Source organism: Girardinichthys multiradiatus, chromosome 2 (genome assembly GCF_021462225.1).
Source record: "Girardinichthys multiradiatus isolate DD_20200921_A chromosome 2, DD_fGirMul_XY1, whole genome shotgun sequence".
Taxonomy (NCBI): domain Eukaryota; kingdom Metazoa; phylum Chordata; class Actinopteri; order Cyprinodontiformes; family Goodeidae; genus Girardinichthys; species Girardinichthys multiradiatus.
In genome coordinates, this window is record NC_061795.1 from 46279684 (window position 1) to 46307019 (window position 27336).

The window sequence follows — 27336 nt, forward strand, 5'->3', positions numbered from 1 at the left end:
CTGCTGTAAGTCTTAAAAAATATTGCAATTTATCCTGAAAATTAGAAACAATATTTCTTTACCAAAAAATGAACCCAGTTTACAACTAAAGCAGTAAGGATAATTTAAAAAAATTAAAGCCAAAGTTCAGCCTCAACCGGACAGCCAGCACCTATTAAACAGCAGACAGTAGAGGGTGCTGTTGGCTCAGCTTTAGTATTTAACTTCAGCACTTCAGGTTTTGTATTTGCAGAAAAACACATTAAAAATTGCACATTACTATTAGAATAAGCCATTTTGTGCTATTATTTTATAGAAAGTCATATATAGAAAAGATTTCCAAATCTAAAACAGGAAATATCATATGGGACACACATGACACATCCAGGATTACATTTAATTTTTAAAATGTTCACCTGCAGGTTGAAACTACAGAGAAAATGTTTTGTTTAATCACCAAACAAATATTGTTGCACAGATAAGAGCAGTGAAGCAACATTTGGAGTTACTAAATCTTTATTTAAATCAAAGAGCAGATAAAAAAACATTAAGGCAATCCAGCAGCGAGCTGCAGAACAGAACTAAACAAGGCTCGATCCGTTCATAAAAAAATATAAAATTATAAAGCCAGAAAACAACAGAACACACAGAGCGCAGCTGCATCGTTCTGTCAGTGTCCATGCATTAATTGTGATTTTATCTATCCAAGTGTAAAGAGTTAAAGATGTTCACTTAGTAAAACCATAAAGTGCTGTTGTTGTCTTTCTTTGTTGACCTGTGATTGAAGCATCTTTCAGAAATGAAGCTGAGAGCGAAGCAGCTTCACTGTGCAGCGGACGGTTACAGAAGCAAACCAAAGATTTTATCATCCAAGGGAACACCTGCTCTGAGCGGGAATTTCTGTCCCCAGAAACGTGACTTCATGCTCAGGTTCAGTCTGAAACAGGCTCCCTCTGCAGCCAATAAAACTGTGAAATCAAACACTTTCATAAAAACATCAGAGCTTAACAACAAAGACGGGATTATGAAAGATTTTACATTTTCGGTTCCAACTACATGACCAACATGTCTGACCTGTTGGGGTTTTTTATTGTTGCAAAACCTGACGTCAAAACTGAAACACAACATTCACCTTCAGCGCTTTGAGTGCCTTGTCGCTGAAAAGCGCTATATAAATAAATTTAAAGCACTATATAAATAAATTTGACTCGACTTGACCTGGTAGATGGGAGATTTTAAAGTTTTATTCAGACGTCCCACCAAATGTGAATCCTCTGCAGCTTCTGTGTGAAAAACCTGTTAAGAATTTGAAGCGTACTTTTGTAGTACTAAATCCCAGAGACTTCTATTTTGAAAGGTTTCAGCTTTATTTTTAGAAGTCCAACCTAAAATCACTTCCTGTTTTTCCTCTGAAGCACCTCTCAATTCCTGATTTAATCATTTTTAATCAGGGATCACACAATAACTTCAAATTATCGCGGCCTATGACACCAAGCCTGACGGATTAATACAAAAACAAAGCAGCTGAGTAACCAGAGAAAATGCCAAGTCACTGGTTGCTATGGAGATTTCTGCATTTTGTGAACAGCAAACATAAATTTAAGCATCAAACAAACATTAAAATCATGAGCTGTAGAACGCTCTGGTAGATAGAGATGTAAATGTTTGTGTCTGCAGTGTTAAAGAGACCCTCAGTTCCAGCTTGGAAAGAAAAGTTCAGGGCAGAAATATAACAGGAGTAATTCAGTCTGCTGGTCTTTGCACTCTGAGCTGATCTGACAGGGAACTGTAGCTCCTACAGCAGGAGGTAGACACGCTGGGTGAAAGTAGACAAAAAAAATCCCCAATTTTTGTTGTATAAACTCTACATGTGGACTGGAAACTGCAGCCATGAAATGAGTTTAAATCAAGACGTTGATTATTGTGTGTGAGATCACAGTGTTTCATCTGTAAAGGATGGCTAAGATGAGGAGCTCCAAAAAGGGGATGGACTTCTTATTTTCAATTTAAAACTTATTTGCTTTCTTTGGAAAATATATCAAGAATCACTAACATCAGTCGCTATATCAAAGAAAAGAAAATACTGCAATTTTCATGCTTCTGCTTATGGGTTTGTTGAGTCTGAATGTAGAAACCTTTTTAAGCTCTAAAATCTCACTGATAACTGTGAAAATATGTTACCCTGTTTGACAGCAGCGCCACCTAGTGAGTTACACCTTCCATTACAAGCACCTGCAACAACGTTAACTTGGTTCGTTTCTACTTTGTCTTTAAAATTCAGGACATTTTATTTGTATTTATCTGTAAGATCTACTACTTACACCAAAACCTGATCTCATGTAGAGGATTGGTGGAAGATCCTGACTGGACATAAAGACCCAAACAAAACCACAGAACAAACAACAGCTGTGCAGAACATGCCTCCAGGTTGAAAGTATGATAGATGTTATCTAGATAATTTACATATTAACTTGATAACTGTGACAAAAACCGCATGTTTCAAAGATGTTTCTCTATGCCAGCCACCTCTCTGTTAATTTGTTGGTAAATGTTAAGGAAAATCTCCCCTTTTGGTGACTATACACAGCTGACTTACAGCTTACATCTGACACAGTAAATAAACCCAACATCTGTGGATTATCCTTTAAAAATGACTTAAGAGATGGAAAACGTTGTGGTCTTTGCTTGATTATTGAACTAACCCAGTGCATAATTTAACTGGATGAGGAACGCCTCAGAGTCTCTCCTGATGAGCTGGAAGAAGTGAGCCGTGAGTAGAAGATCAGGGGATCTCTGCTTAGGCTTCGACAATCAATAATAATAATAATAATTTAGACTTTATTCATCTCACAATGAAGAAATTATCCTTTGCATTTAACCACTAGGCCACCACTCCCCCACAATAGTGGGACTTTGACTAGACTGGATTAGTTGGGTGGGTTGGGTGGTCTATTTAGTTAGGGTTGGTTGGCTCATCTGGGTTGGTTGATTGGAAGATTTGTGGGGGTTTGTTGATGGATGGACAGACAGATGGATCCTATGTTTTTAACTTATGCTCATCAGTAATCTTATTTTTCTTTTGATTTTGGACTGATATTCACAGTTGAGTGCAGTTCAGGATCCTGACATGGTTTGTTTCTAGCAAAGCATGAATTCATCTCTAATGTTATAGTGAAGATAAGAAAGTAAAAACGAGCCATAATCTAACCAACATCTGCTCCATGAAGAATCATAACACCCAACAGTAGTCATTAGGATGAATTTAGGTGGTGTCCATGGAGATGCGTTAAAACAGATAACAGAAGATCACGTATTGAATTCATCAGATACATGTTAAATCTTTAGAGTTAATTTAGTTCCCAAAGAATCAGATTGATCAGTCAGAAAATGATCAGATTCTGACCCTCCTGTGGCAACTCAGCCATATTTAAATCATAATTTTACCTGCTTGGTGGTTTCTGACAGGGCTGTCGAAAATGATCCCAGTAAACCAAGAACAAAAGAGAAGAGAGATACGCCAAATGGGTGTTTCCCTTCCTTAAGTGTTGGTGTAAGAAGCTGTTGGTCATAAACAGCGCATGGTCTCTTCTGGAGAGGCTAACCTCCAGAAACCTGAACCACCACTAAACACACACCTCAGGGGTCAAATAGGTCAACAGACCGATGGATGCAGAACATCCAGAAAGCTTTTCCACCAACATCAAGTTTTTCTTTCGTTGCACACATCGTTTATTAGAACGTTGCTCTGAAGCAGAAAAACAGCAAGAAGCGCAGAGATATCAGAAAATGTTTGTGTCCATTCTGAACCATCCTGCCATCATTCCACAGCTGCGTATTGCAATTACACATCCAACTCCCCGTTGTAACTGGTTTTACTGGGTTTATTTGTCAGTCGGTTTTCTTGGCCCATGCCATGTCGTCTGATCGTGGTCTCTGGCCCGTCAGGTGTTCGATCAGCCGCTCCATCCGTCTCCAGAAACCCAGCTGGTCCAGCGGATAGTTGCACCAACCTGGATTAGAAAACAGACAAGGTTTGAGGCAACAACACAATTATTGCTGTAAACGTTTGAACACCGTGGTGACGCTCCTACGTAATGCTGCTCAATGTATGCACTGGCGCTGCTGGATGACCTTGCAGAGAATTAGGGGGGAACGGGTTTTCAGGGATCACCAAGATTTTCTGGCCCATGATGATGACTGGCTAATATGCCGATTTAGACTCCCTAGAGCATTGCTCTCGGATCTGTCTGCTGAACTTGGTCCAGTATTGGCGAGACAAACCCGCCAGAACCACACCATCCCTGTTCAGTTACAGGTGTTAACCACACTGGGGTTCCTGGCAACTGGCTCTTACCGGCGCAAATTAGCCGACAGGTCTGTGTTTAACATCTTCAACCATTAATTAACTCTACCTGAAGCCACTTTTAGGAACATGATTCTGTGAAATTATCCATAGGTCAGGGATGTCACAGCCAGCGCTGAGCGCAGTAAATCTGCCCTCCTGGATGGCATTCTTATTACGAACTGTCATCAGATTCCCTACACGGTGGCAACCAGACATGATCTGTTCTCCACTGTCCACCTCACTCACCAACACATCGACTGATTCGGTGAAATTGCATTTCTTCGCCATTTCCTCCGTGATTGCTATTGATACCGATTTACTAACATTGATCAGCTGGCTCATTTAAATACACATTGACATTCATGAGGCGCATCGACCATTGATGGTTGAATGTGAGCGTGTAGAGGGCAGAACATGAGGAGGAACCTTGATTTAGAAAGAGGAAACAGCTTCCTGGTGTGCATGTCCATGGTTTTATACATTGGGATTTTCTTTGGCGCGCGCCATTTTTAGCTTTTGGGCGTACGTATACTTTTAGTATTTTATAAATGAGACCCTGGTCTTAATAAAGCACCAAAGTTTCAGCAGTTCAACTGAAATAAAATCTAAACTTTCATTTGATGACATACCGAAAGACAAAAACTGATGAAAAACTAGTCTGCGGTTATTACTCTGTCCACAGATACATCAACACAGTTCAACTTTCTACGTGTGGATTAATCAATAGAATAAAACAGAAATGATGCTCACACCCCAGCACAGAGGAAGCATTTGTTTCAGCTGCATGTGTTTGCTGTCTGTGTCCTTGCAGAATTCCTGTCTTGGGTTAAAGATGGTAAAGCATCCAGACGTTTGGTTATATTTCCATCATTTTCCTGCATTTTTCCATGTTCTCCTTTTTTTATCCCTCAACAATCCCTGCTTCCTCCCCTGTCCTCCACCCTCCCCTCCGCTGCCTGTGAAGTCCTATTTGTTAGAACAGACAGCAGGTTAGCATTAAATATACATGGGGATTGTCAGCCGGTGGCGAACACAAAGGCAGCGAGGCGGGCCCCCAGAGGACCCTGAGCCAGGCCCAGGCAGCGCGAGCAGGGAACCGCCGTCGTTCCCCTGTGGACACCACCTCCTTCCTCCACACACACAGGTTAGGAACCGAAGGGGAGGTCACAGCGACCAGCACACACTAACAGATGCGAGACTTTGCAGATGTAGTGGAGTGTGTTCGCCGTGCCACCCCCGACAGCTCAGGCTCACATCTGTCGTCCGCTGGGGCGCAGGGTGACGTACGAGCCGAGTCACCCCCTGAGTATCCCCCCCGCTTTCACCCAGATGCAGGCAGAATACAGAGTGTGGATGTGTGACAGAGGCCTCCGGTCTCCAAAGACCCACACACACGCAAACACAACATTTGCTTTTAGTTATTTATAAGCCTACACACAGATACACACAGTCGCCATTTTATGTGAATCTACAGAGAAATGCAAGTTAAATTATTCTGGAATCATCATCTTCTGCAAAACCATCCAAAATGGACGATTTCATGTGTCCTTAATAAAGTTTAACCTCTCATATGTTTATTTTGTTTTATGTCTTTGTCTCTTGAAAATAAAAATGTCCTAAAATCAGGTAAAACTAGATAAACAACAATAACTAAACCAAGACACACAAACGGTGTGAAAAACGAGGTCCATCCTGGATATTTAATTCAGATCTATGGTGGAAAGTAGCATCCAGCAGCTGGGGATCAAACACATTGATTAACTGATCATCAGTGTAAGCCCTCTATAAAGCAGGAGTTCAGGCAGTTTGTTGGTGCGTGTTAAAACAGGCCAGGGTGGAAAGACATCAGCAATAACCTTAGAGAAGCCACTGTTGCTGCCATCAATCTGTGAAGGGTTATGAGGCCATTTCCAAAGTATCTGACGTCCATCATTTTACAAAGAGAACGCTTCTTCCCATCAGGAAAACATTGAAGATGGCTTCCAAGATATGTCAACCTCATTTAGCAGGCTAAAGGTTAAAGTTCATGACAGGATAATTAGAAAAAGCCTGAAACATTATGTCTTGTTTGGAAGGACGGAGGGAGAAAGCTTCTTTTCACTATAAGGTATATGGCAGCAGGACAAAGGTTTGCAACGTGAATAAAGCATAAAACCTTTGGAACAAAGTTCTTTGGACAGATGAGACCAAAGTAGAGAGGTTTGGAGAAAACCAAACACAGCGTATCAGCACAAACACCTTGGACTAACTGTAAAGCACAGTTGTTGTGGGTTGATGCCTTGGGCTTGTTCTGCAGGTACAGGACCAGGGCACGCCGAGTGGATCTTCACTTTTTTATTTCAAAAGTCCATATTCCAATTATGAATATTACATTTTTAGATTAGATTTTTTTTAGATTTTTCAACCAATTTCCTGCCATTGTTTTGTGTGTGTGTTGAAAGGTTTACAGCTACTTTACAGCAGATATCAGCCTCTAAATCTGGAACCTTGGAAAAACCCCAGACACCTCCTTTGAACTGAACTGTCTTGAAAAACTGGCAGTTAATTGTTAGTTTTGTAAAGATCCTTGAGATGCTCTCTGTTGCAATTTGGTTCAATAAATGTAAACTGAATAAACTGCGCTTAAGGATGACAGACGAATGGATCAATATAAAACTTTACCTTGCTTCCCTGAATCTTTAGATCTGGAAAAATTGTTTTAATTTCATCCTTCCCAACACTCTCCCAAGAACCCTGATGAACTCTTCTATATTCCAGTCAGATTTGAGGCCATTTTGGCCCACACTGGATCATCTACAGAACAAGGATCCCAAACAAAGCCACAAATCTACTGGAAAACAGAATAGCTGAAAAATGGACAATGTGTTGCAATGGCCCAGTCAAAGTCCAGGCCTCAACCTGATTGAAGTGTTGTGGTGGGACCTTCATTGAACTGTGCATAAACTCATGTCTGCAAGCCTCAATGAGCTGAAGAAAAGTTGGGAAGAAGAGTGGACCCAAATCCAAGACTGAAACCCACTGCTGCTAAAGGGGGGTCCTTTAGTTCTGGTGGCCCGTACCTGTGGTGATGCAGTAATACGTCTCGTGTGGAGATACGTGGTGGATGCGGTGGTGTTTCCGTGGTAACACTAGGTGCCAGTTCTGAAGCAGAGTGACCCAGCGTGGGAGGCCGAAGTAGGAGTGGCTCCACTTATGGATCTGATTGGTTAATGTCACAAAAACCGCCAGGGCGAAGACGTAGCAGTCCCAGGGGTACGACGCCGCCAAGGCCTCTGAAAGGAGACAGGAAAAAATGTATGGAGTTAAGAAAATGATTGATCAGGTTGTTTAGACGTAACAAAGAGGGACAGTACTCCCACAGAGACGATGCCGAGGAGACGAGCCGTGGAGGATAACGGAGGGGAGGACAGGAACACGTAGAAACATGTGGAACGTCTTAAACGTTTGTAATGCAAACATTTTAAAGAAAAGTTATTAAAAGTTTTATGTACACTACCGGTCAAACGTTTTATAACGCCTTTCTCATTTGATGGGTTTTTTAATGTATGACTATTTCCATTGTTCGTAGATTCTGACTGAAGGCATCAAAACTGTGAATGAACACATATGGAATTATGTAGCAAATAAAAAATTGTAAAAGGACTCTAAATATGTCTTTCATTTTAGCTTCCTTAAAGTAGCCGCCCTTTGCTGTGATGACTGAAATATTAATCTTTGACCGTCTCTCAATGAACCTCTGGGAAGTTCTTTCAAGACCCTTTGGAAACCATTTCAGGCGACCACCTCATGAAGCTCATGGAGAGAACGCCAAGAGAGCAAAGCAGTCATCAGAGTAAATGGTGGCCGTTTAGAAGAATCTAAAATCTGAAAATGTTTAGAGTTATTTCACACTTTTTGTTTACTACATAATTCCATGTGTTCATTCATGGCTCTGTTGCCATTGGTGAGAATCTACAATGTAAATAGTTATGAAAATAAAGAGACCCGTTAAGTGAGAAAGTGTATCTAAAACCTTTGACTGGTAGTGTACATCAGAGCAAAGCAATAATAGAAATGAATCCAAGCAGATTGAATTCTACAGAGAGACAGAAGAGAGAGTCTAGAGTGAGATGTTTAGGTGTTTTAACATCACCAGCAGAATTAAACAGATCCTCACAATGAGTCAATGTTCAAATCAATGTTCTGATTCAGTTTTATAAACTCAAGCAGCATTTTTAAAGCAAACCTTTAATGTTAAACCTGAGTTATACGTCCAACCTTCAATAGATGGTTCCTCCACATTTGCCACCTAAAAATGTCTCCCAGATCTCTCCACTGGTTAATGTGTTATGGATCTTCCAGATCTTTCTTGAATGTTAAACGGGCCTTTGTTTTCATTTGGGTCAGCAGCGGATCTGGACTTGGAACTCTCCCATGGAGGCAGTTTTTGCCCCGCCTCTCTCTAAATCACGAACTCTGACCTAAGCTGAGGCATGTGAGGCCTGCAGAGCTTTAGATGCTATTAATGTAGCACTAATTCGTGAACTGTGTCGTCACGAGTCAATTCAATCACTTATACAGATTTCAAGGCAGGTTCATACATTCCAATTAATCCTAACCGTCAAACAGTGCAGGCGGATTCAGTTTATTATTCAAACTGGTTAAACGTTTTTCTATCTTAGGAAACCCAGCAGATTGCATCGAGTCAATGATTTGTAGCATTCACTCCTCCCGGATGAGCATGTAGAGACAGTTTAGAGGAAAGCTACGGTTTAACAAGAAGAAACCTCCAGCAGAACCAGAACCAGGCTCCGTGTGAGCGGCCATCTGCCACGACCGACTGGGGGTTTGAGAGAACTGAGCAGAGACACAAATAGAACAAAGAAGCACTGATCCAGGAGTACTTTCTATGGGAAAGGAAAGTGAAACATTAAATGGTAGTAGCTCCTCCAGTGGCTTCATCTAGGAGAGAAAGAGAGAAGTACCAACACATGCTTTAATGCTATGGTATCACTGTATGAAACCTTTGTAAAAAAATATATTTCTCAATCTAATTTTCAGTGAAATGTCATTAGCTTCACTACAAGTTTGAATTAAATTAGTGTGTTTGTCAGGAATGCATAAAATATGGGTTTTATTTTTTATTTATATACACATTGCTATTGGTTCTGCAGACAAGTGACTGTTTTTCTCTATTTCTGCTCTCTAAACTGAGCTCTTCTCTGTTTTTGCTTTCTAGGGAAAAATCACAGCAGAAAACTCAGGATAAAAATGAAACATATCCTTCTCTTTCAAATACTGAAATCCTCCATATTCCCACTCCTTTACACACCTTCCCACCCTGGCATCCTGGACAGTGCGTGTTTTTCCTTATTCTGATGCAGGTAAAGCTGCAGCTCAGCTGAGGGATGGAGAACAGCAGATAAGTGTTTCCTGACTGTGACAAAGTGGCAACCAAACTGAATTTTACACAGCGAGAGGCGATGCAAAGCTGTGAACCAAAAGTATGGTTCAGAAAAAAATCCTCCAAATCTTTCAGACTGAGAAACTTCAAAAATAGCTTTTATTTTACTGCTTGCTCCATCAGTTGCATTTCTTGTCAACTTTTTGGAAATAAAAACTATGTATTCGAACTGGGGTTAACCTTGGGTTTATAAATAAATAAAAATGTTGACTTTTAATTTGAAAGAGGAGCTAAAACTATAGCTGAAAGCTTTTGGCTGAACTGAGGGGAAGGTTTTTAGTTTGAGCTGCTTTAAATGGTAGAGGTTCTGCTAACTTGACTCCTCCATGATTCTCCAAACTAAGATCAGATAAAACCAAGAGCTGAAGTGACACAATTTAATAAGCAAGTCTCTAAATAAATATTTAAATCTTTGATCATTTAAATAAAAAGTAAAATGCAGAATTGGATTAAATACAGTTAAATATTATTTTAAAAAACAATTAAAAACAATGAGCATATCTAGTTTTATTAATTATTTTATAATCCTGTGTTGCAGCAGTTGGTGGTTTTCTTTCATCTGGTGGCCTTGAGTGGGCGGAGCTAACACTGTTAAACACAAGGTGATTGGTTTCCAAGTAAACTTCTGTTCAGGTTAACCAATCAAGTGTTGGCTGTATTTAATGGACCATACATCCATTTAAAAAAATTCATGATGGAATAATTTTATGAAAACTAAAATTATTAAATATCGTTTTGAATTAAGCTTTTATGTAATGATTTACACAATTAATTATTTATTTTTGCATTGAGAAATTCACACATTTCTATAGATAGTGGCAACTTTTTAATTAAAATTTTATTTAATCATTACAGTTTTCTTTAAACTTCCTCATGCTGTCTATAACCAATTATTTGACGAATTATTTGTTGGCTTGTGGCTCTTTAGCCTTCGACAAACTCAAAGGAAGATACTGACTGCCAGTAATACTCCACAGAACCGCTGTTTCTCGCTCTGTCCAGGTTTGAATGAAATGCAAACAGCAGTCAGGCTGATAAACTGCAAACTGAGCTCTGGATGATGTGACCGGTAGCTTTTTACTGCTGATTCAACCTAAAAGGTAACAAACATCAGAACACAGAAGGTAACAAAGATCTTTGCTCCAAACGTCTGTAAACGAAATCATTCAGCTCACTCTTGCTTCAAACAGAACGTCTGGGGTTTATCCGTCACCTCTAACCATCTTCAACTTTTATTGCTGCTTACGATGAAACGACTTACAGCCGTCCTCTTCCTCCTCCTCACCCCACTACCCCTCTTTCTGCAATCTCTTGACCTGAGTTCAAGCGCAGACATGACAGCTGGAGACGTCAACTCTCCACCTCGTCCTGTGTCTCTGTCTTTGTCCGGTGACACGGTGAGGAGCTTGACATGACAGGTTTAGATGTCATCTTACCGCTACATGACCCTCAGATGCCCCCGCCCCGCCCCGTTTCCTCCCGCCAGCCGACTCAAGCTCTTAGCGGTGACCTCTTCAGGAGCAGACATGACAGGCGAACATGTCGCTGCCTCTCTGTCTCCGTTTGGTGACCTCCTGACACCCTGTGGTGACAGGACGAGCGTGGACGTCGCCCACAGGTGGACTTCAACTGTCCTCTCATCCTTCATCGCCCTCAGCCACTCTTCTTCACATCTTGTCATGTCTCCAGTTCCTAACATCCTTTTTGTTTCTCCAGATTTGTTCTTTTAACCATTTGTTTCCTGTAGAGCGTCATCAGCATTAGACAGTTTAAGGAAACTTTTTCTAATTTAATGCTCACATGAACTAAACCGCAAGAAATATGATTTAAATACATTATTTATTAAAACTAATAATAATTATAATAAAATTAAAATTTTATTCCAAATAAGGAATTATAAAATACAATATAAATAAAATTTATTAGAATACATAATTTTTATAGCTATTTGATTATTTTTAATATATACATACATTTTTAGGTTTAGCTATTGAAAATAATTCAAATAAAAATAAATTGACCATCAGTGATCTCATGGACGAGGAACACGGAGCCAGATTTATAAACCATGGAGACTAGGTCTTCTAATAAATGATGTAGTTTGTTTCTAAGGGAAAGCTCAAAGCCAAAGTCTGATTGGTTGGAGCTGCAGTGCTGCTCATAGCAACTCATACTTCTTCTGATCTGACGTCCTCACAACACATTTACCGGCCGAAATCTGAAACTGCGTTTTAAAAATGCATTAAAAGAGTTAAAAGAAACATTTTCCTGCCAGGGGAAACACTCAAAGCAACAAAGAAACATGTTGGATGTGTCCGATTCAAACATGTAATGTTTAAAAACACAAAAATATTTTCTTTTCTCTAAGGGTTTCCTTAGATAGAAAAACCTTTTATTAAATTTGAATAAATAACTAACCCTGACTGCACTGTTCAATGGTTACGATTAATTGGAATGTATGAACCTGACTTTTGGGAAGTGCCTTGAGACGACCTGTGTTGTGAATTGGCGCTATATAAATAAACTGAATTGAATTAAAATTTTTGTCTTTTGATGTTGAACTGTAAGGAAGAATAATGTTCTTACCGTGACTTGCTTTCATATAGGTTCATTTAGAGAAGGAGGGTCAAACTCCAGTCCAGAGTTTGTATTTATGTATATTTATTTTTTGCCAAATCTCAATTTTTGAAAGCATTTTACTGTCTGTAAATATTAAAATACTTCTGCACTACATGGTTATTTATTATTGTTTCCATTATTTATTTATGCTTCCGAATATTACATTACTAGAGGTTGATCTTTAACCTGTCCTGCTGCTGAAGCTATTTAATATCACCCTAGGTGGATTATAAAGTTTATCTTATGTCTATATTAATAATTATATGATTGTTATAGAAGTTTATGTGCTCAATTAGTCAACTATTTGGTGGGTGGATCCCTGCACCATAGAGCCGGTAGCATTTTATTATTTCACTGTTCATTGTAGGAGAAGATCTCTCCTTTCTCTGTCGTTTCTCCATCTTCTCTGCTTCAGACACTCTTAGGCTCACTAAAAGTCCTCCTTACAACTCTTAACATCTCCTCACATTAGGAGCTCTCTGAATGCCTTGTCTTAGATCGACGTCACTAGGAGCTACTTTTAGCCTTAGGATTCTTTGTAAATACGGGCCCTGGGATTCATGAACTTTCTGACATTAGGTGATGAATTTAGGTGAAACCCTGGTGCTCTGAAAATGAGTCATTGTTGGATTTTTCAGCAGGATAATGATGCCAAAGATTTGGTCAAATCAACCCAGGGATAATTGAGCAGATGAATCAACCTTCTTCCATGTCCATCTCAGTCACCAGCACTGAAAACAGCTGCCCTCAGTTACATGCGACACACCGTCAGTGAAGCAAAAACATTAAAATAAATATGAAAGAAATGCTCTGAACCTAGAACACAGAGGCTGTATGTTTACCACCAAATGATATGACTCAAGAGTAACTGGACCAAACAAAAACATCCGTCCATCGTCTTCACCTGCTTATGCTTGCAGGGTCACAGGAGGGGGGTGGTCACCCTGGACAGATCGCTAGTACGTCACAGGATACCACAGGCCAGACAACCATGCATGCACTCACACCTAAGGGCAATTTAAAGAGACCAATTAAACTAACAGTCATGTTTTTGACTGAGGGAGGAAGCTGGAGTATATGGTCATTATGAATAATGACATAATTTCAAATACACCTGCAATTAAAACAAGATGTTATAGTTTAATACTAAAAGTCCTGATGATCTAAACTCTACATTAGGATCAACAAACTTGGATTTAAATACAGTTTAAAATGTAAAGAATGAACCCCTAAAACTAAATAATCCAATAAATACGGAGTTCTGGTGTAAACAGGTAGTCTGAGAAGTTTCTAACTGATATTTACGTCCCCTCTCTGCCGCTGGTAATAGTTTGTTTTGCCCAGATAACATGATTTATGTCTCAGATACTCAGTTCCAGATTCTTGCAGCAGCTTAACCCCACAGCGCCGTACGAATGCAGCCTTTAACCCAACTAACTGGTGTCACCTCCCCTGTTCTCCTCCCATTAGTGACCTTTAAGCTCGAGCTGAAGTGCAGACATGACAGGTGGAGATGTCACCTCCTCAATAAGCGCTCTGCCTGCTCCTCCTGCTGATCCTCCTCCTCCAGTCCCTCCCTTCCTGCCCTGCTCTCTCAGGGTCAGAGCACACGATTACCAGAAGTGCAACATGCCTGCAAACAACTTCCTGTACGTTGGTCCTTTCTGACTCTGAGAGTCTGCTGCAGGTTGCTGGAGTCCTTAGACTCACTTCTGAAGGTCATGAAATTCAGCTGAAAACACTGACAATGTTCTGGATAAAATGTGGCATCAGACAAACATGCAAACGCAGAATGTACCTGGTGTGTGTGTGAGGAATTTGTAGGCCATATAAGCTAGCGGCAGGACGGGGATCATGCAGTTGTCGCCGTTGGTTTCGATGAAATCGTGCCGAGTGATGGCGGTTGGGTCGATGTGATGTTCCCTGAACGGTCGGATGAAAGCCTGCAAAGAGAAAATTGTTGGTTGTATGCTTCTATTCACTCTTGGGGTCAGAATAAGCTTTAAAACAGATGCCGCCATGTTATTAAACCAAAATGACAATAAAATGGAAAGCTGTGAAGTCCATGACCTGATCCAACAGCTTGCAGAACCACCTAGAGGAGCAACCTAATGTGTTGGTCCTTAATGGAAGCAAGGTACCCTGGCCTTTGGCCTGCAGAACAAACCCAGGTCATCAACCCGCCCCACCATGGTCGACAGTCAGTATGAAGTGTTTGTTCTGATGTCTTTAGGATGTACTTATTTCTTCCAATTTGGCTTCATATTTGTTAAATACTTTAAATAAACGAATGTCTGTCTGGAACCTGTTGTGTTTTTGTTCACCTGAGATTAGATTTAAATAATTACAGAACCTGGTAAAGACCACATATTTTTATTATATTCTGATTTCTAAAACTCCTGAATGTAAACGGAGTGTACTTTCTTTTTGATGTGACACTGAAAGTCAGAGAGGCAAACTATTATTTTTATAAGGAAACAATGAAATGTGTTTCAGGAAGTTTTATGAACTTCAAGAACACTTCAGATCATTTTAATGGACTTCTAGCAGTTGCAGGAACCCTGGAAACTGTTTCCTTCTTTGATAAATCAAATGACACATTCTTTCCACTTCGATCCCAAAAGTCTGACAGTTCGGGAAATATTTTAGCCAACGCTGCATGACTGCAGTAACATTCACCAGGTAGCAACAGTAAAACCCGGCCGCCACTGAAAGAAATCAGCAGCTTTTTCTCCTAGATAATTTACAATAAACTGCAAAGCTAAACAATGCAAATTAAACACACAGATGAATTCTCACCACACTTGGCAATGCTGAGCATCGTGCCCAACCCCAAAGCACACATCCAGCATCCTAATAAACCTCACAACAGCAGTCGACCTACACACACACACACTAAAGCACATAAACTGAAACATGAGCTTCAAAACACACGCACACACGCTGCAAACCCCACCTGCGCTGTGCAGAGGCAGACACCTGTCTGTGAGAGCATGGGGGTCTCAAATGAAAGGCTGAATCAGAAGCTTAAAAGAGGACAAAGGGAAACACACCCACGAGCTCACGCTGGATAGAGGTAATATATTTTCCTAGGCAGGAAAAAGGCGAGAGAAGGGAAGGTTTGCATGTGTGTGTGTAGGCATGGAAGCATCAGCATGAAAACTCATTATTGTCGGGTCTGCTGCTCGAAACAATCACAGCCGCCGATCTGTGGACGTCATCGATGGGTGCCACTGCAAACTCTGAAGCTATCTGTTGATATCTGTGCAATTAGGTCCCCATCTACGTTGAAACGGCCCCTCTCGGTTCCCTTCGCCCCCTCCTCTCACCGCAGCCCTCAGTCAGATGAAAGGCCGGCTAAGCCTCGGAGGTCGTGCCGAGCGGGGCGGCTCCGGCGCTCCCAATGAACGGCGGGCTGCCGGTCGCTGCGTGTCCTCTAATCCCACACCGTTTAGCGGCCTGCATGGCACGACGCCCGTTAATCACCAGCTCACATCACCCATCGCCCCGGCAACCAGCGCCGTCCCACTGCTTGTGCAGACACGCCCTTCCACCCCCATTTTCTGTCCTTCTAGCATTCATTTCATCACATTTCTTTCTCTTTCTCTACTTTTAATTTAGGACAGATGAGTAAGAAACCGACTCGTCCTCACAGAGAGCTGCAGAAAGAGATGTTTGTTAAAGATGCAACAAGAAGGACACAAACAAAGCTGCTTTTAAACAATGAGAAGCAAAGCCAAGCAGACTGGGACAGAGGATCTTCAAACACGTCCTCCTAAACTGGAAGCACATCTGGCAAATTTCAGAGTGAATCGAGCATCATTGGGAACTAATGAGCGTGACTTTGTCCTCAAAGTAGTCTCATTAGAGGACTGCGAAATCCTTGTTGAGTCAATTAAAGCTCAACGACATGAAGACTAAAGAAAATACAGCGTGGCCCGAAGCCTCGCGAAGGAATTGTTCTGAGCACTGCAGGGAGGCTGTGCAGCTCTTCTTAAAACGCTGCTGTAATTTTAGATCTGTGGAGACACAAAAAAGGGTTTTATGAGCAGAATTCAGGATAAATTGTTTCATCTTCTGAAGATGAATAGGAGAGTTCCTCTTGTAATTTCCTTAAAATCATATTAGATGGTTTTATGTGTCCCCAAACACTCTTTATTTAATGTGCTGAGTTTTCATTTACCTTATGAACTTTTTCATCATGACACTTGTAATTGGACGGGACATACCGTGCTGTGAAAAAGTATTTACCCCCGTTACAGATTTCTTCCGTTTTTGGTTTTTCTGTCACACTTAAATGTTTTGGATCATCATCAGTTTAATATCAGAATAATTAAAACTGAGTTTTAATACAACCAAGTCTGATTACTGCCAGGCCTGCAATAAATAAATTACTTGAATCGAGCCCATCTGGCAACGTGAAGTAGGCTCAAATATCTAAAACGGTCACACATCCTGCCCAGATCTAAAGAAACGAAAGAACAGTTGAAAAACAAATTCAGTGTCATCTATCGGTCTGGAAAGAGTTACAGAACCTTTATGTTTAGGGACTCCAGAGAACCACAGCGAGAAACATTATCCACAAATAAAGAAAACATGGAACTGTGGAGAACTTCGCCGAAGTAGCAGGTCTAACAAAATCACCCCGAAAGGTCACAAAAGAACCAAAGCAACATCTAAAGCTCTGAATGCCTCACATGGCTCAATTAAGGCCACAGTTCGTGATTCACCTAAAAGAAAGAGGTACTGGGCAAAGACTGACTGCACTGGAAAGTTTCTAGGTCATCTTGATGATCCCCAAGACCCTTTAGAAATATTCTGTGGACCGATGGTGGTGCTGGATAACACAGCACACCTTCAGAGATCTGGTGGAGTCATCGTTGATAAATCAGGGCTTTTCTGGCAGCAAGAGTTGGACAAACAAACAATTAGGCAGGTGGTCATAATGTTATGCCTGATGAGTGTGTCGCCATATTTACTGCCATCATTTCTAACCAGCATCACTCCAAAAGTAATCCACTAACAATTATAAAACAAATATGGATCAGTTTAGGATTCTTTAGGACAGCCTCATCTCATCTGCCCAGGATCCACATGGAGGTCTGGTGTCCATGTCTGCAGACATTTAGCATAAATGCTTCCTCAACCTGTGTGTTTCACAATCTAAGTAACGTCCTCAGAGACATCCCAAAAATTAGAGACAACAAAGGAAGCTGGAAATAAATCCAGAACGAGGCTTATATAGACACAAGACACAACAAACAAAGAATGAAAGTGCCTCTATTAGCCTCGGGTGTTCTGCATCGAGTCAGTCTTTGATATTCAAACTAACCTTAAATAGAAGCACAAACCTGCTTTATTCTTCCGCTCAAAACCACCACTGAGGTAAGTGCACACACACACACACCAACGCGCTTTATTTTCCTGCAGCCCGTCGCCATCCCTCTGTTGGCCGCTAACGTCTTATTCTTCTATTCTGCTAAATGCATTTATTAGGGCTCTCCTGCAGCGACTGACACACCATGTAAATATGCTGCTGTGTCTTCAGTCTGCCTCAGTAAATGCCACATCATACATGAACATCCACCCACATAATTCCTCCTGGAAACATGGAAATTACACAAGTTAAACTAGAAATAACTTTAAAGCTAATGTAATATCGAACTGGATGCTGTATCATGAGCCTCTGAATTAAAGTGAAGGCTTTTGGGTATTAAATCTAAAACTGTGTGAAGCTGTGGTGTAACTGGTGTTTGTCAATTTGACTCTTCACAGTTTTGTACTTTCATATTCGTTTCATATTCTTCTTCGGGTACAAAAGGAATCCGTCTGCCACGCCTGCCGTACTGAAGGAAAGGAGGTAGGAAACAGGGAAGGAAGGAAAGAAAGGCAGTAGGACACAAAGTAGGAAAAAATTCAGTGAGGAAGCAGGGTGGGGAATAAGGAAGGGAGGAATGAGGAAGCATACAAAAAGAAAGGAAGGAAGGACAGGTGGAAACATGTTATGACACAAAGAATAAAACATTGAAGGACAAGAAAAAAAGGAAGGAAGGAAGGAAACCTAGAAATCCTGTTATTAGGTGAACAATAACATTGATCCCACTCATACTTGTGTAGTTTTACTCTAAACTCAGACACTCTTCACTAGTGTCAGTGACATCACTGTTACATCAGCTCACCTCATAATGAGCTTTCCTAGGTTGACCTAGGAAATGTGCTTCAGACATTTTATGTGTTTCATAAATTGTGTTGGGACCCAGCCATGGAAACAACATTAAAACTCCGGTATGGACTTTTCTGGAACTTTCAAAATAAATTGCATTTAACTGACTTCCAGCAACTGAGGAAAGGGGGGGGGTAGCAGCAGACTTCCCATGATGCCACTGTCTGAATAAGAGCACCCCCTCTCCAACAAGCCGACCTCTTCCACACCGGTGTTCATCGGGATAGGAGGGGGACTGATGTCTCTTTGCTGGCAAAAAAAAGACATAACTCTTCAACTGGATCAAAGAGTGTCATAAGATGACGCGATCATATGCACAAGTTAAGTATGAGTGAATAACTGTTTGTGCACCCAGTATTCATTCATAAAAAGGGGAAATTAAGGTATAAGTATTGCCTGAGTCTCTCTCTGAGGCCTGCAGAAGCAAACGGTGTCCCAGAGAAGTCCCTGCAGAGACGCTGTCTCTACAAGCCGAGTGAAGCGGTTTTCCTTGCCTGAGAGGAGGACAAACGAGTAGCCGCATTACGGCAGTTAACGTGCAGTGTGGACAGCGGACAGAACGAGCCGTCTTCCAGCCACAGCTACAGAGGTTAGCTGAAATCTAATCCTTTGTTCACAGAGCTCTCTTCAAACTTCGTCGTCGCCCGGACAGCTTTTCCTCAGCACAGTTCATACGAGGTCAGGTTTGGGCAGAGCAGAGAAATAGAAGTGATTTAGATTAAAATGATCTAAACGTTTTTCATTTTATGAAGTTTGGTTTTGTTTGTGTTGAACTCAGCTATCTTGGTGCTAGCAGAATATCTGCAGCACACGTGTTCAGGTTGTGTTCTGTGTTTGTGTGTTTTTAAAGCTAAGACAAACTTTATTTAAAGGGTGATTTTAAACAGAAGATTGATCATAACGTGCCGTCCACGCTTATGCATTTTAACCCTTTTATTAACGGTATTTTAAAGGTGTGTGTTTGATTCTGGTGCTAAGCTATCAGCTTCTTTGTTAGCTTCAACTGCTAACAGGTAAGAACACGTGCTGCCTGTAGGGAATATTTAACAGAAAGGTTGTTAGTTTTCAATCCAGTAAATGTGTCCCTAACATCATTTTACTAAATTTGATAACTAAGTAAACACCATTAAGCCCATTTCTCCACAAAGATTTGGCTTTTTTCCAAAATACTCCCATAATAATATTTCTTTAAATATTATTTTAATAAATAAAGGCAGCTGATGAGACACCGTTGAGAATTAGTCATCCAGAAGGTTGGTTTTATTCAGCAGATCATTATTTAAAACATCATTTTATTAAAATAATATTTTATCTGATCTTGCATTGTGAATGGTTGTCTAAACGTTTGCTGATTATTCCCTAAGTTGGTTCCAAGACTAACTTAACTTCATTTCCAGATTCTTCAAGATAATCCTTGATTCTCAAACATAAACATTGCATGGTAATGTTGCATCACTCTTTTGGTCATAATTTCCAATCATCTTTAATCAACTTGTTTATATTGTACATAGCCCATTAGTCTTCATTATTCTTTAATTCTGATTGGTAGTTTAGTTGGATTGTTTTAGCAAAGTAAAGAGTTTGTTGATTGAAATATGTTTGACTTTGAGTTGACTTATTTTTGTTAATAAATTCTTGTATTTTTAGAAATTGTGTGAATTCATTCTATGTGTGCAGAGTTTATGCTGTTCAATAATGACAGAGCTCGTCTCACACCTTTCTATTTTGTCCTAATACCATCGCCTTACTGGGCTGGTATTCACAGGACAACCTTTAACAGACCCAAATATTATTTGCAGGCACTGTGGCCTCTAGCAGATTATGGTGACAGGTCAATTACATAACGGCTTGTGTGTGTGTGTGACAATAGAGGCTCATATCAGGTATGTAAAAGTATTATTGGTAGGCTAAAATATAGATCTAGCCCAAGCACTGGCCTGGTCATCTTCAAACATAATAAAATACTCTTCTTTTAGGACAGTGACAGTAATAGACATTATTATTATGATTATGGCTAAATATTTGTGTCTTGTTTAACTAAAACAGAGAAGCAAGGCCAGCGGTTTGCTCATTTTTTCAAGGTGTCAAAAGAGCAGTGAGATATATAATATGGGTAAATATCGGTTAACAATACCAATATCGGATATCGACGGCATGAATTCTTATATCAGTGCATCCCTAGAAAAACAAATAAGGAACAGTTCAGTTTAGAAAAAAATATATAATCTAAAAGTGTCACTTCCTTGTTTGGCTAAACTTGAGATAACAGTATAAATGTTAATATCTGTTCTCTACATCCTCCAGAACTGCTGACAGGAAGTTAGCAGTCACACTACTGCCAACATCCGGCGGTTCTCCAGGCATTTTTAAGAGACAAGGTTCAAACTTTTTCACTAATTTTCAGTCTAGTTTAGTTTAGCTAGACCAATGAAGAAATACCTAATCCCACTTTACCGTAGCACACTGCCTTTGTTATTTTAGCATAGCTTATTTTAGCCTGCCTGAGGTTATTTTACCTTAAGCTTAGTTTAGCTCAGATTACTGAAGCTTACTTTAAGTTAGCATACATTAGCTTACTTTAGCCTACTTGAGATTAGTTTATATACGTTTATAATACCTTTTTAACCTTAGCTTAGCATAGTTAATCTTGGTTTAGCCTACTTAAGAAAATGTTAGCTTAGTTTACATTATTTTACCTTAGCTTAGAATATCCAAGGTCAATTCAGCACACCTAATTTTAACTTGAAAAGCTTAGTTTATCTTACTTATCCTAGTTTAGCATAACGGACGTTCAGCCTAGTTTAACCAACTTAAGAAAAATGAAACCATGCTACGGCTAAGGTTATTTAATTATAACTCAGTATGGTCCTTTTCGCATTGTGTTAACATACAGCAGTATGAACCCAACATGAAGGAGCTGTTTATGCTCACCTTCCCAATAACAGGGATATCCACAGATCCCCAGGTGTCAGCTCCCCAATGAACAATCCCCGAGGCAAAATCTGCTGTCACTATTCCCAAAACTGGAATAGAGGAAAACATTATGCATTTAATGTAAAAAGAGTTTAAATATGAATAAAAAGTAGCAATAAAACAATTACCGATGCCGAGGATGATCTTGTAGATGTGAACGGTGGAGAAGTGCAGGAGGAGGAAATAGAGGTTGATGATGAAGAGGAAGAGGCACAAAATCACACACACCCACTCCTGGACTCGTTTACCTGGCAGGAAAAGGGTAATTTATTTATCCAAGCATGATGAAAAACAGATTGACTGAGTGAGAAAAAAGAGAAAGACTAGAAGAAGTAAGAAGGGTTTGCTATGATGAACTGGTGAGGTCCCTGCTCCCATCAGGAGAACAAGTCGCTCCTTACTGGAGGTTAAAGGATCACTCAGCAGCTATCACTGTGTGTGTGTCCACAGTGTTAATATATAATCATTCAGAGGAAGACAAATGTACACGAGGCGGTGGGGTCACGACCTCTCCGGTACGAAACACCGACGCCGAGGCCACACAGAGTCCGCTTCAGGTGGGAGGCCGGTCTCTGCAGGGATGATCCGAACTGAGAGGTCAGCCACTTAGGGAGAGACGGTCTGAAAGTAACTCTAAACTCCAGATTCAGCAGGAAAATCAGGGAGCAATGGGAAGTCAGAATGATAACCCTCCTGCTGCACAGCGCAGAACATCAGAGGTGCTGAATTATTGAGATTTTGATCTACTGCTCATCTAATTTTTCTGAAAACTTCTGGAATTGTCTGAACTGGGCTTTTACTTTCTCCTTTTTATGTTTTTTTTGTATTTCCAGAGCCATCAGCAGAAACAGGACATTAAACATCTCACCGATGTACAGAAATAAACCCAAAAACCAACAACTGCATTCATTTTGCAGGCCTCGTCTCCTTCTGTTTGTCTTCAACTATCTGAAGTGTCAGTGAAACTTTAATGTGTCCAGATCCTAATGTATCTCACAGCACTAGGAGCCTATAAGAAATTCATGACAGATTTTTTTCCTAATAAAGCACTTGGGCCTGCAAAGGTTTGCGTCTGCAGACCTGAGCAACTATGAATATGAAGGAACGGACTCAGGAGGTCATACGAGATTTGGAATATGTGATTATGGATATTTTACAACTCATCAAAGCTGACCCTTCACCTGTATCGAAGCTGTGAAGAGACAGACAGGCAACTCAGACGTGGATGGAAGCTAAGCTCCTCTGAGTTTTACATTTCCTCTGCAGGTGCTGCTGCTTCAATCTGTCACTAAGTCGGTTGTCCGACCTTTTATTTTGTCTTGTTTCATTTTCAGCTCAAAGTTGGGAAATTTTCTACATCTGTGGCTCCCTGTTGCCTCCATGCAGAAAAATGCATTCAACCAGGAAATCCCCCTCAGTTTCCCCCTCATGCTTCTGCACCGACACCTCAGACACAATTAACCTAATACTCTTACGTGCTAAAATCTGAGGAAAGTGCTCGGTGTTGTGCAGTTTCAGGTTTCTTCATTAAAACAAGAAACAACATTTATTTTTTTCTGCTTACTGGGAGTACTTACTTTTAAGCTGTTTAGGTTTTAACATACAACCTATTTTGCCTGCAGAATACATTTAAATTTAAATGAATAGTTCCACATTTAAGCAAATGTAGTATATTCCGTCCACTTCTCACATTTTAGCACGGAAGAGGAGAATAAATCAAGCCTAGAGTTGAAATAAAAACAGTAATGTAAAAAAACCTTAGAAACCTTCTAAATGATTTCCCACCCTTCTCTACTAGGCATGGGCAGCTTACCATGGTTTTCAAAAGTTTTCGCATAAAGGAAAATTGTTTCCATTATGCGATTCCTACGGTTTTGGTGGTTTAATAAAAAGCCAGAGAATATTCCAGAAATGGCTTTGTTTTCTGTGTGGGAAAGTTGCTCTGTGCTCACTCCTCCAAACCCACTTCACTTTGCATGTGACTCGTTTACAAGAAAACGAGACGAAGGTTTTTAAAGTTATGGTGTTGGACCTAAAGGAGTGTGGCTCATTTAATTTTATTACGGTAATTCTTATTTAAAAGTACAGTAGTAGGTCCTATCAAGCAGCGGAATGCAGGCTAGCTAAGTGAGCCAATAGATCGGCTAATTAAGCAGCTAATATTGTTACTCAATCAAACAGTTGTTTAGCAAACACACTCAGTAGACATGGTGGATAAGCCACAAAAGGTCTGTTTGTCCAGAGTGGTGCTTCCAGGTATATTAATGAAAAGTTAAGTTGACGGAAAAAGTGCGGTGGAAAAAGGTGCCCACAGAGCTCTGACCAAGTTGAGAGAGGATGGACACGCAGTTTAGTAGTTTTACATTTCTGCATTTAAACCATTCTTATTGTTCGAATGCAATATCAACGTTCTTTGACAAACTGAATTTTGGCATTTGGGATTTTTGAAATTGATTACTGAAAGGTTTCAATAATATTCTCATTTATTTAAATACAGCTGTGATATTAATTGTAATACAATTAGTAGTGAGTTGCAGAAACCCCAACTTCAATACATATTTATATAAGAGAGAGAAATAAACTTTAAGATGCAAACCTTCCTGCGCTCCTACTTAGTAAACCCTGACAGAGTGCCAGCAGAGCATGCTGCACAAAGCCACAGTAAATCTGGGCCATTGTGTGTTAGCACACACAGCCTAAGTCTGTTTGCAGCTGCAGCAGAATACATTTAGCTTTGTTGTTTTAAGTTTTGATTGACATAATTTCCTCCACAATCTGCCTGAAGGTAGCCGAACACAGCAGATGGGGTCACTGCCGGAAAATCATCTCCCATCATCTCCAAGTATGGCTGCACCCAATCTGTGAGCATACAGATAGACCGCCATGCTCACACTGATGCTTCCATCACACATCCCTCGCCACGCAGATCCAGACGCTCCATCTCTGTCACACACTCACACACCCATGGTGCAGGGCACTGGAGCAGTGGGGCGGCTGTCAGGTGATGTGCGTCAGTCCTTGGATCCTTCGGCTCCCTGGTGAGGAGAAGGAAACTAGGACAGGCCTCAACAGAGTGCGCACATTCACTCACAAACACACACATAAGCCCTCGTCCCTCAGGCCATGGCATTGCTGGATATTGCACACAGAGGCAGCGAGAGACAACAAAAACGGTCTAAAAGCATCTATGTGCTCAAGCAAAGATGCACGGACAGAAAAACACAAGCCATTTGTTCTTTCTTTTGGCACCCAAACACTTCAACGTGCTGGCACGAACAATCGGCACACACTCCGAAGGCCTGAGCAACCCGCTCATTAATATCGCTCTGACAACAACTGGTTCCCTGGCAACCTCTCCGCCATCGCTCACCCAGCAGCAACCCCCGCCTGCGAGCATGCACGTGGGTGTGCACGGGGACTTAACCTGGGCGGAGCCGGGGGAGGCGAACGAGGGGTGCTAATAGGCTGAAATTAATCAACGCCGGCTGATTTGCCATCAGGGGAACGAGTGGCGGACAGCAGGAAGGAAGGCAACACGTCCTGAATACTAATGACCAAATAAAGAGGAAGAGGATCCCTTCACCCCTCTGTGCGCCACTGAAAGGGGCTAAAACATTTACAGATATGATGTGATAGGATAAGCTCAGCTAAGGTGTGACCATATGAAATACAAGGCGAGTAAAATAGAATCAGAGATGTGCCCATATGGTTTTACCTGGCTGTTACCCATTTGTGGTTTTCTTTAAGGTTTGGTCTGTCGTAAGTTTGACCTATTCTGATATTTTAAGATTTGCTGCAGATTCTGTGACAAAAGTAAACAGAAAATAAAAGACTTACCAGATTACTGCCATTTAAGATGAAAACCATCTCAACAGCACAACGTCTGCAAAAGTCCATTAAAATGTAGCACAAGGCCTCTGGAGCAAAGTCCTTTTGGTAGGTGAGACCACAGTACAGATGTTTGGTCATGATGCACAGTACGATGTCGGGGGAGAACCAAACGAGCATTTCAGCACAAACACCTCATACCCAGTGCCAAGCACGGTGGTGGAGGCCTGATGATTTGGGCCTGAATGCCTTGCAGGCGTTAGACCTCCTTTGTCAAGAACTGGTAGAGGTCCAAGAGTAGTAATTATTGTTCTATGTGTGATTTATAAAACGGTACGACTTTACAACCCTATATTTGATGTATGTCTGCTTGATAAATGAGGGACATGGAGTAGACCTTGAAGCAGGGTTCTGAAATGTTCAAATTTCTATATGGTACCAGACCTAAAAGGCCCAAATCTGTCTCCTGTCTGATTTCCTGCCAAAAATAAGGAAGATGGATTGGCCATCAATATTAAGACAGAAAACTCATCTGTTCTTGGACTCTTTACCCATCTTAATGCTTCTGAAAAGAATTCGGTTGCAAAGAACTGCAGAAATCTGCTGCTGTGCCTTTGCTTTACTGAGCAAGCTAAATCACTCTATTATCTTTCTCTGTTGTTCTTGCTTTGTTTTGCCCTTTGACACACACAACGATCTGAAGCAGGAGGAGCTCTAAGCATTTTTCTCAAGTGGAGGCACGTCAGCGTTCTTCTGTTACATGAAGATCAGGGTCACTGCATCGTTTTTTCTCATGTTTTTGTTGTTTTGTAAAGGTCTGAAGCTCAGCAGTCAAACAGCTTTTATTTGATTGGGTGTGCAGGAGTTAAAATGTCAAACAGTGAGACCTGAACACAGTGCTCTGACACAAAAAGCTAATTAATACCTTTTAATCTCACTGGCCATCATGCAGGGCCATTAGGCTACATTTTACTGAGTATTTTATAAGTTTTTTGGCTTGACTCTAATAATCAAATCATATCTATTGTCAGAAAACCACAAGGGACTCAATACCTCAATGAGCTCGGTTAGGTAAATCATTCAAAATATACAGATAACTCAAGCATCAATTACTTTTGTTGGAGAACATAAGAGAACAATCAGCAACATGAAGACCAAGCAGACAGGTCAGGAAGGAAGTTGTGGAGATGTTTAAACCAGGGTTAGGTTCTAAGACAATATTCCAAGATATGAACATCTCCCAGAGCTCTGTTCAATCCAACATCTGAACATGGAGAGGATGGACCACCTGTAGACTTACCAAGACACGACCGTCCACCTAAACTGACAGGCTGAGTAAGAGCTTTAATCAGAGAAGCAACCCATGGTAACTGGAGCAGCTGCAGAGGTCCACAGCTCAGGTGGGAATCTTTCCTTGTGCACTCTACAAATCTCTTAATAGAAGAGTGGAGCGCAGAAAGTCATCTTTTAACAAAAGTCCAGTTTTCAGTTTGCCAAATGCCATGTAGGCTTACATGTGGAAGAAGGCGCTCTGGTCAGATGACACCATACCCACCGTGAAACATGGTGGTGGCACCATCAGGCCGTGGGGGACGCTTACCTTCAGCAGGAAGAGGGAAGCTGCTCAGAGTTGACAAAGTGGACAATGGATGAAGCTAAATTAGAACAATCCTGGTAGAAAAGATGTTAAGAGGCTGCAGAAGACTTGAGAATGGGAGGTTCACATTCCAGCAGGACAGCCACCCTAAAAAGCAGCTAGAGCTGCAATGGAATAGTCGTGGTTTAAAATGGACTAGTCAAAGTTCAGACATAAATATATTGGAAAATCTGTAGCAAAACTTGAACATTGATGTTAAAAAAATCCCAGCCTCTAGATGTGGAAGCTGGTAGAGACATAATCCCAAAGCCTTGCAGCTGCAGGAGAAG

At 40.8% G+C, this 27336-nt stretch overlaps 1 protein-coding gene across 1 annotated transcript in view; it reads right to left on the reverse strand.

Annotated features, from left to right (window-relative positions):
• Positions 1-480: 480 nt before the first annotated feature.
• The window catches only part of si:ch211-212o1.2 (uncharacterized protein LOC492735 homolog), a 42090-nt gene continuing 15234 nt past the window's right edge, over positions 481-27336 (reverse strand). Inside the window, exons 2-6 of the mRNA XM_047346060.1 lie at positions 21711-21830; positions 21541-21632; positions 14185-14329; positions 7384-7596; positions 481-3989 (exon numbers count right to left, since the gene is read on the reverse strand). Of these exons, the coding sequence (XP_047202016.1) occupies positions 3868-3989; positions 7384-7596; positions 14185-14329; positions 21541-21632; positions 21711-21830 (692 nt within the window). The 3' untranslated portion in view covers positions 481-3867. The remainder of the gene's footprint in view (positions 3990-7383; positions 7597-14184; positions 14330-21540; positions 21633-21710; positions 21831-27336) is intronic.